Here is a 19,115-nt window from a genome sequence, read left to right as displayed (position 1 = left end):
TGAGGTATCATTTGAAAACTAGTAACTCACTGGGCAATAATATCATGGGGAAATTGGGGTAGCAACAATATATGTAAAGTTATGAATTCCCCCTGTATGATGTTATTAGCACATGTTCAAAACCAGACAGCCCTGCCTAAGCAGAAGTTATTAAACAGGCCTGTCCTCAACGGAGGAACATTTGTTTATCTCAGTTTACACATAAGTAGTATACAGGATCATCAAGGCAGCAGAGGGAGGAGATGACAGGAAACAGAACAATTTACATTTCAGCAAACACAAGTGGGGAAAGAAAGAACATGGAGCCTCCTTCACCAAAATACTTCATATCGCCCTCCTCACTGCTTGAATAAACTTTACTTTGAGGGGTAACCTTCAAAAGAATTGATTTCAAAGGTTCACTGGATGATGTAAGGAAGGGCAGAGAAACCCAAGTTATCTCTAGCACCTGTAAACAGGGTCTGAAGGAGCTTCCCCCTGACAGCTAGTGATGAGCTGGGGAGGGGAAAAGGCTTCAGGACCAGACTGTATTTACATGAACACATCCACTCTGCCTAGGTATCCAGCAGACAGAGCTGTGTTGCTCAAGTGATTGATTTTGTCTAATATGGGTTACAAATCACTTAATACTGAATGTAGGGATAATGAAAAGTTGTTATCCTTATAGTATGACTAAAGGGTAGCAAAACTGTACTTAGCCTGGTCTGATTGTGGGGGTCACCCTCAACTAAACTGAACTAGCTAAGCAGGCTGCCAGACCCTTGTGAAAGTAGGAGGGGATGGAGAAAGGTGTTCCTACCTGGAGATGGGGCTCTGCTCAGCTCAAGCTTTGTGGGTATGGCTTAATGTGCCTCTTCTTACCTTCCAAAACCAGGGATAATTAAGGCTCTAGTAGAAGTTGTTTTGTTTTGTTAAGTGATCACTACAACTGAAATCATTTGCTGTAGGACAGTGTTTCTGCCCAGCCTACTGCAGCAGTGAGGATCCCCCACTAAGACCTGGAAATCCCTGAAAGCTGGGTAGAACCTCAAGAGACTGATCCACAGAGATCACAGCAGAATGTGACAGTGTGCATCAGCAGGCAGGCAGCCAGCAGAGCAGCGAGCAGCTGGGGAGGGCAGTCATCAGAGCGGAGTGGCCAGCAGGGTGGCTGGTGAAGGAGCAGGTGGCAAGCAGGATGGCTGGTGGAGCCATGCAGCACCAGAACAAGTGACCAGATGGCAGAGCAAGCAAGGTGCCTTTCCTCTGCCCCACCTCACCAGGGTGGGAGATGAACTCACGCAGATGCACCTCTGAACCCTAGGTCTTCACTGGACAACAACTGTGAGTGGGGTGCAGTGGAGGGAGAAGAGAGGAGCACATTAAAGGAACTTTTGGTTGCTGGACTCAAGAACTTGAGGCAGAGAACACTGCCCAATGTACTCTGGCTGGGTGTTTGGTTCATAGTTTTATGTTTATGAAACTTGCTTGAGGCATTTTCCCATATTACTCCTTTTATTAAAAGTTTATTTTCTACACTCTGTGCTTGCGAAAGGGTAAGTATTGCCTCTGAGATGAACTCAGGGAGTGGTGTGTAATCTTCCCAGGCTACTGGATGGGGGCTCGAGCTAGTTCTGTGCTGTATTGTTGAAAAGGAACTGCTAGATATTGAACCCGGCCCTTGTTGCTGCTGACTCCACCTGGCAGAAGGGTTACACACCTAAGACGATAAAGACACCAGCACCTTTGGATCTCTAGAAGAGACCCTGACCAAAGAGAGGGTCAGTCACTATCTTGCTGGCACACTGCGGGTGAGAAAGGCCATCCTGAAAAAAGCCTTGAACCAAAATTTTCTAGATTAAGTTTTAGATCTTTAGATGCATGTTTTCATTTTTAGTTGCTGGGCACCATTTCTAACTTTGTCTCTTATATCTGAACTCACTTAAAACCCTATCTTCTTTTGTTAATAAATTTCTTTTACTAGGATCTAAACCAACAGAGCTGTGTTTGAATTCAAGGGGATGTCAATTCCAGTTAATGCGGTAAACTGGTGTGTTCTGTCTCCTTAAAAGAGCAAATGAACCATATTATTTCTCTGAACTGCCCAGAAGAGGACTGGAAATTGCAGAACACACAGTCTGGGGGGAAATTTGGGACTGGGAGTGTGTTGAGGTCACCCTGCTGAGTGTAACAAAGGCTGGTGGAAGCTAGAGTGGGGCTGTAGACAGGCTGCTGGGATCAGAACTGCTGCTCCAGGCCTGTCCAGCACACAGACACTCAGGGTCTGACCTGCATGCTGGTAGGCTGCTTGCAAGCAACCCAGGTTGGGAGCTACAACAGCAAAGCACTGTGGGGTGTCCAAGGTTGCAGGGAAGGCAGTGAAACAATCCCTCACTGTTCTGTATTGCACTCCAGAAAGTGGCAGCAACCCATGGAGTTGTGCATAAAAACCGTAAATCTTTGCTGTAAATAGACTTAGCAGAACTTTTTAAATATAATTTCAACAGATAATAGTGACCTTTATTTTTAGGCCTTCTAAAGATTTTTAGCAATTAAAATTTTTATATTTGAGTGAAATTATGGGGGGTTCAAACAATTATTTAATGACAGTAGATGCTGAGATTCAAAAAGCTGAAGCTTTATAAACCACTAACACACAAATTGTCAACATCACATGTCAAAATATACAAAGTAAATATCCATCAATCAAGAAATCAGACCTGTTTTTACTATTCGTTCGCTAGTCTGCATCTCTGGAATTTAATTCTAATAAGTTCTCAAACAGCATTTTTCTTACTCTGCCTATCTGTAAATTTCAATGTTTATCAATGGAAGTATATTTATGTTGGTCTGTGTGCGTACAGTTAAATCAATGGTTAATGACATTCACCAATAGAAATCCAACCCTTCCAAATCTATCTATAAATTCACTGAGTCTGATGGGGCCAGCTGGCCTGTATTGGATGTAATCAGAGGAGTTCAGCTGTGTCACAGGGCTAGACTCACAACGGGCCACAATGTGACAGAGTGCTAGGAGATAGATCACCTATTGAGTTCTGGGAGTGGGCACTCTGATCACTCTGGCACTGATGAGTTCCCCAGAGGACTGATTGGGGGAATGGAATCTAATTATCTAATCAGGCTGGGAAGCTGTGTGAGCTAAAGAACCAATTACACCATCAGCTGATGACTGATAAAAAGGACACAGGTAGTATATGTGGGGGATGATCAGGGTTAGCTTAGCCCAGACTCTCAGAAAAGGGAGAGTGCCTCTTCTCTCCGGCCCAGGGGAAGGGCTGAAGGCACAAGGGATGCTGCTAACAGCACTGCTGCATGAGAGGGTAGGTGGAGGGAGCATAAATTATCCCCAAAATGTGGCTGCCTAACTGGCAGAGTCTGAGCAGATAACTGTGGTACCAGTGAGCAGAAGCAGAGGATGCCCCATTACAGGGTCTTAGGCATTGCACACACTTAACTCCTAGGTGACCTGCCAGCGAGTGGAATCTTCACCCCTGAGTTAGGTGTCCAGGCTCCCTATCCAAATCATGGGGAAAAACAGGTGCCTAAGCAGGGAATTCACAGAAGCCAGCAGGGGCTGCCTAAACTAGCCAAAAGAAAATGCAGAACACGGGGCAGGGGGGACTTAGAGCCAGATCCACATAGGTGGTTAGGCACCTAACTCCCATTGACCTTGGCCTCACACACTGAGCTGATGGGCAGGAGGAAGGAAGAATCCCATGCACCTCTACAGGCTGGGGACCGACTGGCTAAGCAGCAGTTCTGCAGAAAAGGACCTGGGGATTACAGTGGATGAGAAGCTGGATATGAGTCAGCAGCATGCTCTTGTTGCCAAGAAGGCCAATGGCATATTTGGCTGTATTGGTAGAAGCATTGCCAGCAGATCGAGGGAAGTGATTATTCCCCTCTATTCGGCACTGGTGAGCCACACCTGGAGTACTGCATCCAGTTTTGGTCCCCCCACTACAGAAGGAATGTGGACAAATTGGAAAGAGACCAGCGGAGGGCAATGAAAATGATTAGGAGGCTGGAGCACATGATTTACGAGGAGAGTCTGAGGGAACTGGGATTGTTTAGTCTGCAGAAGAGAAGAGTGAATGGGGATTTGATAGTAGCCTTCAACTACCTGAAGGGGAGTTCCAGAGAGGATGGAGCTCGGCTGTTCTCAGTGGTGGCAGATGACAGAATAAGAAGCAATGGTCTCAAATTGCAGTGGGGGAGGTCTAGGTTGGATATTAGGAAACACTATTTCACTAGGAGGGTTATGAAGCACTGGAATGGGTTACCTAGGGAGGTGATGGAATCTCCATCCTTAGAGGTTTTTAAGGCCTGGGTTGACAAATCCCTAGCTGGGATGATTTAGTTGGTTTTGGTCCTGCTTTGAGCAGGGGGTTGGACTAGATACCTCCGAGGTCTCTTCCAACCCTCATCTTCTATGATTCTATAATTCTATGGCACCTCCCTCTGCTCAGGATTCTGAGCCATTAACCCTCCCCTGGAGTGCCTTGGCCCGGTCAACCCTTTCTCTGGAGAAACCAGAGCAAGACAGAGACCCCCCAACCTCATCTAGACACTCATTGGGCATATGGGAGACCTGGGCTCCAAACCCTGCTCTGCCTGCTGGGGAGCTGGGACTCCAACTCAGGTCTCCTGCATCCCAGTGGGTTGCCTTGGCCAGGGGACATCCTAGGATGCAATGCTCTCAAGCTGTCCTGTGAACGCTGTTCCACTTTGTATCACATAATTAAACATTCATTTGGGCTGAGAGAGCAAATAACAGAGAGAGTTGAAATCTATAGCCTGGTGGCTGAGGCACTCACATGGGATGTGGCAGAGTCAGGTGCATGTCACTGTTCCTATAAACATGTAATTATTTATGTGACACTGACAACCCAAGTACCAGGTCAAGTTAGGCCCGCAGGCCAATTCAATTGCATATTAATAGAAATCAAAATAATTGTATAAGAGTGTTTGGTGTTTAAACTTCATGAAAGCCAATGGGTCATTACTTACATTGTTTTCACTTATCTTTGTCCTGTTATAAAGCAATGACAAACATTTATATTTGTGTATGTAAATGTAACTAAATTACCCATCAAAGAAATCTTGTGAAATACTAACGAAGGACTTAAGGACTTTAATGGAAAAGAGCTCGTTTCAAAGCAGGTGGCCAGTATGTTGATGATTGGAGATCACAGACTCAAATTGCATTCCTCATTCATAGGCAACAAAGGAAGGCCCACATGGGTAGAGGTGCTGTCAGCTAGCTTTAGAATCACAGAATCATAGAATATTAGGGTTGGAAGAGACCTCAGTAGGTCTTCTAGACCAATCCCCTGCTCAACAGTGTGAACAGACTACAAATATGGATTCAAAGAAAGATCCTTCATCTCTGGACTATTTGAACTGTGACAGGGAGGAGTACCAGCTGCAAAGCGGAGATCCCCAGAGACATCTGGGTTCCCTGACTTTTGGGAAAATGGCAGTTCATTATATCACTGTTACTACTTGGAATTACAAACTGTGACTCACATGTGAATATATTTGACCTACTTTAAGCTCTCAATAACTCTCATATCCTTTTCTTAGCTAATAAATCTTTAGTTAATTTACTATGGAATTGGCTGCCAGCATTGTCTGTGGTGCAAGGTCTGGAGTACCAATTGATCTGGGGTAAGTGACTGGTTTTTGGGACTGGGCGAAACAAGATTTGGTGTGATTTTTGGTTTATGTGGCCATTATCACTAAATGCAGTTGTCTAGGTGGCACGATAGACTGGAGAGTCTAAGGGGACTGTCTATGACTCCATGGTAAGACTGGTATAGTGATCCAGGAGTGCACATTTGTTACTGGCTTGGTGCAATCTAATTCTAGAACACATCATCATTGTGGGGTCTCTGCCCTGTTTTCTGACAGTCTGACCTGAGATTGGCACTCACAGTGGTGAGCCACTCCAGACAGACAACGTGACAATTTATACAAAGTGGAAGTTTCAGCAGGAGTGACTGAGAATACCCCATAGTCCCCAAAACCCATACCCTGTAATGGGAGAGTTCCAAGTGGTCGTGGTGTTCACCATAGGGACAGCTATGAAGCCCTGGGTGGCCATGGATTCTCATCCTTAACTCTATCATATGAATACATGTTTTTTTCTTGAAATTATTGAAATACGGAAAGGAATCCGCTTAAAATCCTTTCACAGAAACTTACCTGCCAGGCGCTTTTGTAAATCTGTCAGCATTTTGTGAGCCGTGACAATGGTGGCAGCTTCTGCCTTCTTACTGTCCATGAACTGCTCCAGTACCTGCTCTGCCTGGGAACAAGAGACCACAAAGGATTCTTAACGCTCAGGGCTGAATTACTCATGAGGCATCAAAAATATGCTAATCTCTGAGAGGAATGCAACCAGTAGGAGAAGAATTGACTGACAAGGATTCAGCAACTGCATCAGAGCAAATCTTTCCCCTGAGACATGAGCCGGAGATGGTAATTTGTAAAGGAAGGTTGATGACTGGACAGCAGGAAGCACATCCACTGCCCTGCAATTGCTCTAGCTGGCAGCTCAAACTCCCATTGGCCCTTGAAAATGTCATTTATTCTGACACCCAGCAACCAACCCAGCCACCCCAAAGCCACTCCCTGAGCACAGCCAGCATCTCCAAAGGCCTTGGGTCTTGTTGGCTTTCAGGGCCCATCTACACTGGAGCTGAAGGTGTAATTTCCAGATCAAGTAGTTATTTGCATGCTACTTTAGATTGAGCTAGTGTGTGAACAAATCTACCCAAGCTGGAAATTACACCTCCAGCTTCAGTGTAGAAATGCCCATAGATAGGTCACCTGTGACAGATTCTCTCTGCAGTACATGTATTTGATCTAGATGTTCAGTCTGCATCAAAACATCTGTCAGGAATGGGTCAGCCAGTGATCCATCTTATTGTTCAGTCCCAGCATCTGGCAGTCAGAGGCTTAGGGACACCCAAAGCATGGGGTTTCACCAATGACCACTATGGCTAATAGTCATTGATGGACCTATCCTCCATAAACTCATCTAAATCTTCTTTGAATCCAGTTATACTTTTGGGATTCAAAACATCCCCTGACAACAAGTTCCACAGGTTTACTGTGTGTTGTGTGAAGAAATACTGCCTTATGTTTGATTTAAACCTGCTGCCTACTAATTTCATTCGGTTAACTGTGGTTCTTGTGCTATGTGAAGGGGAAATAACACCTCCTTATTCACTTTCTCCAAATCAGTCACAATTGATAGACCTCTATCATATCCACCCTTAGTTGTGTCTTTTCCAAGATTAACAGTTCCAGGCTTTTTAGTCTCCCCTCATATGGAAGTTGTTCCAACCCCCAGTCATTTTTGTTGCCCTTCTCTGTATCTTTTCGAATTCTAATATATCTTTTCTGAGATGGGGAAACCAGAACTGCACATATCCCTTTCCTAGTGGTTCCTAATATTCTGTTGGCTTTTTTGACTGCTGCTGCACATCTAGCAGATATTTTCAGAGAACTTTCCACAATGACTCCAAGATCACTTTCTTGAGTGGCAACAGCTAATTTAGACACCATTGTTTTGTATGTATAATTGGGATTATGTTTTATAATGTGCATCATTTGCATTAATCAATACTGAAGTTCATCTGCCATTTTGTTGCCATCACCCAGTTTTATAAGATACCGTTGTAATACTTTGCTGTCTGCTTTAGACTTAATAATCTTGAGTAATTTTGTATCATCTGCAAACTTTGTCATCTCACTGTTTACTCCTTTTTCCAGATCATTTATGAATATGTTGAACAGTACATGTCCTAGTACAGATCCCTGGCAGACACCACTATTTACTTCTCCATTCTGAAAACTGACCATTTATTCCTACCCTTTGTTTACTATCTTTTAACCAGTTACTGAGCTATTTTTAACCAGTTACTGAGCTGAACCTTCCCTCTTATCCAATGACTGCTTACTTTGCTTAAGAGCCTTTGGTAAGGGACCTTGTCAAAGTCTTTCTGAAAGTCCAAGTATACTATATCCACTGGATCACCCTTGTTCCCATGTTTGTTGAATCCCTCAAAGAATTCTCATGGAATCATAGAATCATAGGACTGGAAGGGACCTTGTTAGGTTATCTAGTCCAGTCCCCTGCACTTATGGCAGGACTAAATATTATCTAGACCATCCCTGACAGGTGTTTATCTAACCTGCTCTTAAAAATCACCAGTGATGGAGATTCCACTGTTCCCTAGGCAATTTATTCCAGTGCTTAACCACCCTGACAGTTAGGAAGTTTTTCCTAATGTCCAACCTAAACCACCCTTCTTGCAATTTAAGCCCATTGTTCTTGTCATATCCTCAGAGGTTAAGAAGAACAATTATTCTCCCTCCTCTTTGTAACAACATTTTATGTACTTGAAAACTGTTCATGTCCCATCTCAGTCTTTTATTTTCCAGACTAAACAAACCCAATTTTTTCAGTCTTCCCCCATAGATCATGTTTGCTAGACCTTTAATCATTTTTGTTGTTCTTCTCTGGACTCTCTCCTATTTGTTCACATATTTCCCGAAATGTGGCGCCCAGAACTGGACACAATACTCCAGTTGAGGCCCAATCAGTGCAGAGTAGAGCGGAAGAATTATTTCTCATGTCTTGCTTACAACACTTTTTATGTTTCCTTTTTTTGCTACAGTGTTACACTGTTGACACATATTTAGCTTGTGTCCACTATGACCACTAGATCCCTTTCCATAATACTCCTTCCGACAGTCATTTCCCATTTTGAATGTGTGCAACTGATTGTTCCTTCCTAAACGGAGTACTTTGCATTTGTCCTTATTGAATTTCATCCTATTTACTTCAGTTTGTCCAGATCATTTTGAATTTTAGTGCTATCCTCCAAAGCACTTGCACTTGCCACCCCTCCCAGCTTGGTATCATCTGCAAACTTTACAAGTCTACTCTCTATGCCATTATCTAAATCATTGATGAAGATATTGAACAGAACCAGACCCAGAACTGAACCCTCTTAGACTGCACTTGATATGCCCTTCCAACTTGACTGTGAACCACTGATTACTCTCTGGGAATGGATTTCCAACCAGTTATGCACCACCGTATAGTAACTCCATCTAGGCTGTATTTCCCTAATTTGTTTATGATAAGGTCATGTGAGACAGTATCAAAAGCTTTACTAAAGTCAAGATATACCACGTCTACTGCTTTTCCCCATCCACAAGGTTTGTTACCCTGTCAAAAAAAGCAACCAGGGTGGTTTGACATGATTTGTTCTGGACAAATCCATGCTGACTGTTACTTATCACCTTATTATCTTCTATATGTTTGCAAATTGATTGCTTAATTATTTGCTCTATTATCTTTGCAGGTACAGAAGTTAAGATGACTGGTTTGTAATTCCCTGGGTTGTCCTTATTTCCCTTTTTATAGAATGGCATTATATTTGCCCTTTTCCAGTCTTCTAGAATCTCTCCTGTCTTCCATGACTTTTCAAAGATAATCGCTAATAGCTCAGATATCTCCTCAGTCAGCTCCTTGGGTATTCTAGGATGCATTTCATCAGGTCCTGGTGACTTGAAGACATCTAATTTATATAAGTTTTAACTTGTTCTTTCCCTATTTTAGCCTCTGATCCCATATCATTTTCACTGGCATTCAATATGTTGGAGGTCCAATCACCACCAAATTTCTTGTTGAAAACCAAAACAAAGAAGTCATTAAGCACCTCTGCCATTTCCACATTTTCTGTTATTGTCCCCCTCCCCCCATTGAGTAATGGGCCTACCCTGTCCTTGGTCTTCCTCTTGCTTCTAATGTATTTGTAGAATATTTTCTTGTTACCCTTTATGTCTCTGTCTAGTTTGATCTTGTCTTGTGCCTTGGCCTTTCTAATAGATTGGTGAGGCATGATTTCCCTTTACAAAAAACATGTTGACTCTTTCCAAACAAATTGTGTTCATCTATGCGTCTGATAATTCTGTTCTTTACTATAGTTTCAACCAATTTGATTGGTACTGAAGTAGACTTACTGGCCTGTAATTGCCAGGATCATCTCTGGATCCTTTTTTTTTTTTTTTAATGGTATCACATTAGCTATCCTCCAGTCATCTGGTACAGAAGCTGATTTAAGTGATAGTTACATACCGCTGTTAATAGTTCTAGAATTTCATAGTTGAGTTCCTTCAGAACTCTTGGGTGAATACCATCTGGTCCTGGTGAGTATTACTGTTTAATTTATCATATTGTTCCAAAACCTCCACTTTTGACACCTCAACCTGGGACAGTTCCCCAGATTTGTAATCTAAACAGAATGGCTCAGGTGTACAAAACTTCCTCATATCTTCTGCAGTAAAGATTGATGCAAAAAATTCATTCAGCTTTACTTCAATGGCCGTGTCTTCCTGGAGTGCCCCTTTAGCAGCTCAATTATCCAGTGAAACCACTGACTGCTTGGAGGGCTTCCAGTGTTTGATGTACTTAAAAAAATTGTTAGTTTTTGTGTCATTAGCTAGTTCTTCAAATTCTCCCACATCCTCCCCACCATTCCTGTGAGCAATGGGTCAGTCCGTGCTCCTGCTCCCCCTGCCCTGTCCTATATGTTGCTGTGCTGGGACTGAGCAGAGGTGGGGCTGGAGGGTACAGCACTAATCTATGGGAATGTGGGGGTGGGAGAAGCTGGAATCTCCACCCATCTGTAGCCAATGCCTAATTTGTAATGAAAGAGGTGCCTGGGCTCAGGCATCATACAAGCAGCATCGCAACGGACCAGGGATGTTCCTTTAGCAGCTAAGTGACATGTGAGTGGAGGTGGAGTGTTGTGCTGCTGCTGCTTCAATCTCTTATGTGGATGAAAGATTTTTTTACTTTCATAACTGATGCAGCAAGCCTAGAGGTGCCGGTCTCAGCCCTGGCAAGCCCCAGCACAAATTAAGCACTGACTGCAGCCCTTTACACAGATATGTGTAATTTGAGCTCAGTTGGGTCCTGCAGTGAGAGTTCCTGAAGCAGTGTCCAGGGGCATCTGACTCCCTACAAATGTGGGGGAGGAGGCAGCCTGGCATTGTCACATGCACAGGAGTGGGCAGGGAGTTCACATTAGAAAAGAAATCCCACAACACCGTATAATCCTTAAAAAAACAAATCTCATGATTTTGGGCCCAATTTCTTGATTCTTTGGGGTTTGGCTCATGATTTTTCAGCTTTGGGGCCTGGCAAGGCTGGTGTGGTATGAAATGCTGTGGTAGGTGACTTCTGGCCAGACAACAGTCAGTAGCAGAGATGGCAAGATAGTCCACGAGTAAGAAGGTGCTGGGACATTATGACAAGAACTGCATTTCAGTTCTAACCTAAGTCCACACTGGAGAAACCTCCTGTGTACAACAGCTGAGGCAAGCAAACTCCGGGTCTGCCCAGCCAACCTGGCAGTTGCCTCAGTTACTGAAGCAAAACATAAATGAAGGGATTTTGTGTTTGAATCGGAGGCACAGCCCAGTTCTCAGCGTGCGTCTCCTGAGGAAACAATACCTCACAGAGGTGTGAACTCTGTAAGCCATGGCACTGAAACCTTTGTTTCTCTCTAAGGCAGCTGGTGTAGTAACAAATGCTGCAAACCAGAGCCAGGCACATCACACTGTAGAACCAGAATGAAAATCCAATTTTTTTTGGAATAGCGGAGTTCAAAACTAGGCCTTGGTTCCATTGACTAGCTGATTGCAGGTGTCCAGATATGCTTTATTAGGAGTACCCAAGTGTTTTCATATCTTTGTGTGTAAAAATGTTATAAAAGTCGGAAAAATTTAAACGCAGCTCAGTTTGGGGGAAATGTACCTCAGAAATCCCTTGACCAATGACCCCAAATTTGTACTATAAATTCTACCCCAGTAATAATGTGGCATAGCCATTTTCAAGCCAACCTCACACTTTTTGTGATTTTTAGAAAACTCTGAATTTTTTTTTCACATGGAAATTTTGCATCAGCCTCCCCCTGCCTTTAAAGGAGAGCACCCCACACCAGCCCTGATAGGGTTAATGAGGGCCTACAAGAGGGCGGGGCAGGTTAGTTAAGAGTGAAGCCCAGCTGGAGAAGGGCTGGGAGGGACAGGGCTACAAAGCCAGGAGGCTGAAAGCAGAAGGGGGCTGCAGGGGAAGAAGGCTTCAGCCACTCCCTGGGATGAGGGAAGGTGCAGGGACAAGGAGGGAGTCTGGGGGGAAGTAAGCCCTGAGATCCTGCTCTGGAGTAAGGAGTTCAAGAAGCGGCTAGGAGGGGGTGAAGTAGCCATGGGTAGAACAGGAAGTTCCAATGGTAAACTCAGCCCCAGGCAAGAGAAGATAGAGAGGCTGGGTAGCAAGAATCCCAGGGAAACAGTGACAGGGAGGGGATCTGAGGGCCTGGATTGTTGGTTATAGGGTTCTTGGGCTGGAACCTGGTGTAGTGGGCAGGGCCAGGTTCCCCTGCCAGCCACTGGGGCTGAATGACATCCAGAGAAGGCATCTGGACAGTGGTCCTGTTGGACTGAGTAACCCCAGGAGGGATGGACTAAATAGCGACTTGGCCAGAGGGCCAAGTTAGTAGAAGAAAGACGGCAGAGTGAACAAAGGCGGAAGGAGGTACCTGATGCAGTGAGAGCTACTTCCGAAGTGAGGTTTTTACTCATGAAAGCTTATGCCCAAATAAATCTGTTAGTCTTTAAGGTGCCACCAGACTCTTTGTTGTTTTTCCCAGACTTAGACACATGGAGGTGCACTGGTGGTGGTGGGGAACCCCGTTACCAGAGCGCTGGTATGTGAGCTAGTTTGTATCTTGCATCAGTCATGGGTAGTACTCAGAATCTGACAGAAGGGCTAATAATGTTTGAATTATTTGGATTTGACATTGGACCTGTGTACTGGATGCTGGATAAGCTCATGGCAGACCAGTGATATAAGCGGTATACATTTTATGTGAAAACTGCCCTTAGTTTTCTTTCCTCATTGTGGGCTAAAAACCATTATAAGAACAAGCAGTTTAAAATTAGGACATTTGTGGTGGAGGAGCCAGTATCTTGGGAATCGCTTGACAAAATAACCCTACATTTGCACCACTAACTCTACTCCTGCCTCTGATACGTCACAACAATTTTCAAGGCTACTTACTTATCCATGGGCATTTTAGGGCATTTTGGAAAAAACTGTGTTTTAACAGAAACTGCAATGCAATCCTCGCTACAATATTCATTCTCATTCTTCCATAGATTAAATGTCACATTCTACCCTTGGTCTTTAGCACAGACCTTCCATTGATTTTACTTGGGGATTTGCTGTCTATTGAGGGAACCATATAGTCCCAAAGTGATATTACTGCCCATAATTAAAAGTAGAATTTTGCCTTCTGAACAGGATGACTTCGATATTCCATCCTAAGGTCTCAAGGAAGGGAGATATACTCCTGTTAATCAATAGGACTGAGGTTCCCTTCCAGTGCTTGTCACAAATTATACTGCTGCAGAGGGGAATCTGGATCTCAGGGAGGTTGGTGGGTGGATAGCAGACCATGGGGCTCTCACCCCTGCAAACCTCCTAAAATTTCCAGGTGGGGACACTGCTTCAAAAGACCTTCATAAATTCACAAGAGAGGGAAAGACTGGCTGGTTAGAAGGCCCAAATTCTGAGCCACGGACCCCTCCTCCTCTTGCCAGTTGAAATAAAAAAACACTGTCATTTAAGGGTGGGATTTTCCAAAGCACCTGAGTACCTTTGGAGGGCAGGATCGACTGACAGTCTGTGGGTTTGACTGTGGTTCAGTAACAAAAAATATTTTGAAAATATGTCGTGTAGTGAGACCTTATTGGAAATCCTGGGATGTGGGCAGGTTCAAGCCCACCCACTTCTAAAGGCCCCTCACCCAGCCTAGCAGGAGGGACCACTGGACCCTGGATCCAACTGATTGCTTGGGACAACTAATGAGAAAACAGGGTTGGGAGTGGGGCTCAGAGGTTCAAAACAAGGGTACCGGATGCGGACACTGAGCAGAAGACAAAGGTGTCTAGAAAGCCAGTGGATGCTGCCCAGTGGAACTCTGCCCAGAGGGAGGACCAGAAATAGGCCCCACAGTCGCAGAGCACCCCTTTGTCCAGCATCCTCCTCCTGGTGACTTTGGCCAGACCCAGGACGAGGTTGACGAGGAGGTCTCGCGATTTCATGGGGCCATGGATAGGGTGTGTGAAAATGAACAGTTGCAGGGAAAAGTGCAGCCAGAACCTCAACAAGAATAGGGGCTGCAACCTGGCACATTCAAGATAGGCATGCTCCAGGTTCTCCGTCACGCCGCAGAAGGGGCAGGCCTCGGGTATGGGGGTAAACCGTGCCAGATACATGTCTGTGCTCATGGCTCCATGAAGGAGCCACCAACCAATGTCCCTGGCAGGCCGTGGGACCAAGATGGAATAGAGGCTGGCCTACCAGGGCTCCTCACCCTCTACAGGTTGTAAGCAGTCCTGCCATTTGCTGTCGGGGTGGGACACAAGGGTGAGGAAATGCAACGTGAGGAGCATGAGCATGTACAGTTGGTCCCTGGGCATGGTTCGGAACAGAACCGGCTGCAGGGTGCACAGCCAGCTCTAAGCATGGGAACGGGGAGGCTGGAGAGGGGAGGCTCACAGAACAGGGGCCTGATAAAAAGGTCCGAGGGCCTGGGGTGAGGGGTGGGCGGGGAACACCCTCTCACAGGGAGATGAGAGAAAAGGGCGACAAAGCAGCCCCCCACCTCCTGGACTACGTGCAAGGAGGTCAGAAGGGTGGAGAGTCCCATGCGCCAACTGAGCACAAGGGGATCCACCCAGTCCCTCCTGTCGTAGTCCAGGAGGTCTCTGACCCTAGTGATTTCTGCCAGGACCAACCTCCGGCGCACCGAGGGAGACTCCGCCACCTGCACACGTAAATAGGGATTGTGTAGCAGGGGCTCTGCAAGGAGGTCCGCCCCCTCGGTGGCCACAGTGGACCTGATCACCAAAAAGAGCTTTCAGATCCAGAGGAGGTCCTTGTAGAAGACCGGCAGCTTTGAGAGGTCTCGCAGAAGACCCCTCGGGTGAAGAAAAAAGAGCTGCCAATTGAATTGTATCCCTCAGAGGTGGCAGAGGAAGGCGTGCACCAGTACACTCCACGCTGGACTACCTGCACCATAAAGGATTCTCTGCAGGGCCTGGAGGTGGAAGACATGGACCTGGCTATGAAGGCAGACCAGGCCCCTGTCCTCCCTCCTCCAGGGGAAGACTAAGGACCCCTGCAGAGACCCAGTGCAGTCCTGGCCAGAAAAACTCCAGGGCTGTCCTCTGGAGCCTGGCCAGGATCTCTGGGGCCGGGCTCAAGGTGTTGAGCCAGTGACAGAGCATGGACAGAACTAGCTGGTTCAGCACCAGCACCCTCCCTCGCAGGGAGAGACACCGGAGCCGTCCTGTCCATTTCCACAGCCGCTCGATCACCCTGGCCTCCAAATTCTGCCAGTTCTCCAGCAGAGAAGGATGCGTGGTGGATAGATAGATACCAAAATAGGGCAGCAGATCAGCACTCCACCGGATGGCTTGAAGCATGGGTGGGAGGGAGCTCGCCTGCCATCCATCCCAGACTACCAGGCCAGAGCTCTTGACTCAGTTGACCTTGGTGGAGGAGGCTGCCGAGTAAACAGCCTGGCAGGCCTCCACCCGCACCAGGTCGCCTGGGTCCTGAACCATGAGGAGTACGTCGTCGGCGTACACTGACAGGACCAGCCACAGCTCCGGCTCTCAGCACACCAACTGCATCAAACTCCGGTGGAGGAGACAGAGGAAGGGTTCGATTGCCAGAGCATACACCTGGCCCAAGAAGGGGCACCCCTGCCGTATTCCCCGCCCGAAGCTGACCGGCTCGGTCAGGGTGCAGTTGAGCCTGACCAAACACTCCACATCAGCATACAGGACCTGGAGAACGCCCACAAACTGGGGCCTGAAGCCGAATACCCGCAGAGTGCCCAGGAGATACCAGTGGTCCATCCTGTTGAATGCCTTCTCCTTGTATAGGGACAGGAAGGTGAACGATAGACCATCCCTATGCCCGAGCTCCAAGAAGTCCTGGACCAAGTCCAGGTTATCAAAGATGGTCTGGCCTGGGACAGTGTAAATCTGGTTGGGATGGACCACGTCCGCCAGCATGGATCCGAGCTGCAGCGAGATGGCCTTTGCTACAACCTTGTAGTCCGTGCTGAGGAGCGAGACAGGATGCAAGTTCTATAGGTGGCGGAGGTCCCCCTTCTTTGGCAATAAGGCGAGCATGGCTCGCCTTCATGAGAGAGGGAGGACCCCACTTTTCAAGGACTCAGCCCAGACAGTGACAGTGATGAGGACATCCCAGAACACGTGGTAGAACTCCATGGTCAGCCCATTCATGCCTGGGGATTTGTTGATGGGCATGAGATGGAGGGCTTCCAAGAACTTGGCCTGAGAGAGAGGCAGCTCCAGCCAATCTCAGTCACCCACACTGACTGTCGGGAGTTCGGTTCACAGTACCCTGCAGGCTTCAGCATCAGTCAGATCTGGGGAGAAAAGGCTGGCATAGAAGACCCTGGCCCTTCCACGCATCTCCTCTGGATCCATGAAGGGGGTGCCATACTCCACCAGGAGGCAGGTGACGTGCTTTTTTTCCCTCCAGAGCCCAGAGCTCCTCCCGCTTCTCCCAGTATGCTGTGCAGAGGGGTGGATCCTTGGGGGAAGAGGCCAGATGCCTCTCTAGCTCTAAGACCTCTGGCTCCAACTGCCCTATCACCGCATCCCTCTGCCGGCTGGCACCCCAGGTGTAGTCTCGGCAGAAGAGCCAAGCGCATACCTTCCCCACATCCCACCATCACATTGCCGAGGGAAAGGCATGCCGCTGCCCCCCGCCTGGCCAGCCAGAACTCCCGGAAGGATGCCACGAAGCCCACATCCTCCAGCAAGCTGTTACTGAAATGCCAATAGGCTGGCCCCAGCCTCTCTCAGCTCAGAGAGGCCGTCACGGTCACCAAGTGGTGATCCGAGAATGGGGCCGGCCGGATGCCGATGTGGGCCTGTGCCAGATGGAAGCGTGATAAATAAATACGGTCCAACTGAGAGAGATGCGACCGATTGACCTCCATACGGATATAAGTGAAGGTGGTATTGTCATCCAGGTGGTGGTTGCGCCAGACGTCCATCAGGGAGTGATGGTCCACGATCTCCCTGAGGACGCCCACAGCAGCTGTGGAACTCTCAACTCCTGTGCAGTCCCAGTCCTCGAGGGTGGTGTTGAAGACCCTAGTGAGGCACTAGTGAGGATCCAGGGTGCCGAGGAAGGCCGCCTGCTGAAAGAAACGCACCCAGTCTGGGCCTGCGTTTGGGAAATAGACATTGACCAAGTTCAATGCCAGCCCCTCTCCGCGGGCCCGGACGTGCAGCAGGTGGCCGGGTATGACCTTTGTGACCCCCTGCACCTCGGGCCATAGCTCGGGGGAGAACAGGGTGGCCACTCCAGCCGAATGGGTGCTGAGGTGGCTGAAACAAACTCTGTCCCCCCACTCCAGCCGCCAGCTAACCTCAATGGCTGTGGCCATGTGGGTCTCCTGCAGGAAGATCACAGAGTACCCCCGCTTCTGAAGGAAGGAGAGCACCTGGCTCCTGCAGAGACCCACCCTACAGCCGCGGGTGTTTAATGTAGCAAAGATGGTAACTTTCATAGGGAGGGCTGGGGTGGATCCTCACGGGCAGGGTGATCAGCAGCCTCCAGTGGGACCCGCAACAACCTATTTTCGACCCCAAAGGTCAATAGGGAGTCTTGGAACTTGCAGGCCCGCTGGTAGGCTGTTATGTCCTGTCTCCTGGTCCCTCTTCCCTCCCCAAAAAGGGCCTTCACGGCAAGGGCGGGCTCTAGGATTTTTGCTGCCCCAAGCAAAAACAATTTTGGCCACCCCCCCATTTTTTTCTTACCCCACCCCGCCTCAACTCCGCCCCTTCCCCAAATATCCAGCCCTGCCTCCTCCCCCCAGGCTCTCAAGCCTAGGAGGGAGGGAGGAAGGGGAGAAGCAGCGAGTGCGCCGCGGCCGCTCGGGGTCTCCCCCTCCCTCCCAGGCTCTCAAACCTGGGAGGGAGGGGGAGCAGCGGCGCGTGAATCAGCTGTTTCGTGTGCCGCAGCCGCTCGGGATCTCCCCCTCACTCCCAGGCTCTCAAACGTTTGAGAACCTGGGAGAGAGGGCGAGCAGCGGTGCGCAAATCAGCTGTTTCGCGCATGGTGGCGCACGAGCAGCAGCAGCGGAGGTGAGCTAGGGCGACCGGGGCACATTTTTAAGGGCGGCATGGCCGCCGCCAGAATGACACCCCTAGAAATGTGCCGCCCCAAGCACCAGCTTGTTTTGCTCGTGCCTAGAGCTGACCCTGTTCACGGCCCAGAGGATGCAATGGAAATCCCCCCAGCGCTGGAGGGCGAGCTGCACCTTGCCCTTCGAGCCACGGGTGTCTGTTAGGAAGTGGCACAGCTCATCCCTCAGCACAGAGGGGGATGCAACAGCAAACCCGCTGCCCTCCTCCAGTGGGGACCCTGAGAGAACCTCGTGGCCTACGGAGACAGTCAAACAAGGTGCCGAGCCCTGTCGTGGCTGCGCCGGGCAGCCCATCCCCATCCCTGGCATGGGAGGGGGGCAGCGGAGGGAATAGTGCAGTTCCCACAGTATTGGGAAGGGGAGACAAAAAAACATTCACAGGCAGCGGAAATGAGACAACCTTGGGGGTGACAATAGCATGGGAGGTGGAGGGGAGAGGGGCAGGTGGTGCTTTGGGGTCAGGTGTGGGATCAGGGGCAGGAGCAGGATCAGAGCCAGGGATTGACGTGGGAGTGGGAGCGGGGACTGAGGCTGGGGCAGGAGAGTGGACAGGAACAGGATTGGGGCAGGGATGGGGCCGGAGCGGGGACAGAGATGGGTTCATGGTCCCCAGCAGATGAGCTGTCAGGGTGTGGCTCTTCACAACTGGGATTGGGGTTCAAGGGGATGGGGCAGGAGGGGGGGCCTTCGCTGACGCTGGGCACGAGAGTTGTGATAACTGCAGCCATGGTGTCAGGCATGGTGGAGTCTTCAGTGGCCCCCCTA

General features: G+C 48.2%; 1 protein-coding gene across 2 annotated transcripts in view; it reads right to left on the bottom strand.

Moving 5' to 3' along the window:
• LOC135972190 (trichohyalin-like) overlaps positions 1 to 19,115 on the bottom strand; it is a 142,454-nt gene that overhangs the window by 39,549 nt on the left and 83,790 nt on the right. For both annotated transcript variants that reach the window (XM_065579085.1, XM_065579084.1), the window contains one exon: positions 6,208 to 6,310. In XM_065579085.1, coding sequence (XP_065435157.1) covers positions 6,208 to 6,310 — 103 coding nt within the window. The remainder of the gene's footprint in view (positions 1 to 6,207; positions 6,311 to 19,115) is intronic.

This window comes from Chrysemys picta, unplaced genomic scaffold (genome assembly GCF_011386835.1).
Source record: "Chrysemys picta bellii isolate R12L10 unplaced genomic scaffold, ASM1138683v2 scaf81, whole genome shotgun sequence".
NCBI lineage: Eukaryota > Metazoa > Chordata > Testudines > Emydidae > Chrysemys > Chrysemys picta.
This window is presented reverse-complemented; position numbering and strand designations above follow the sequence as displayed.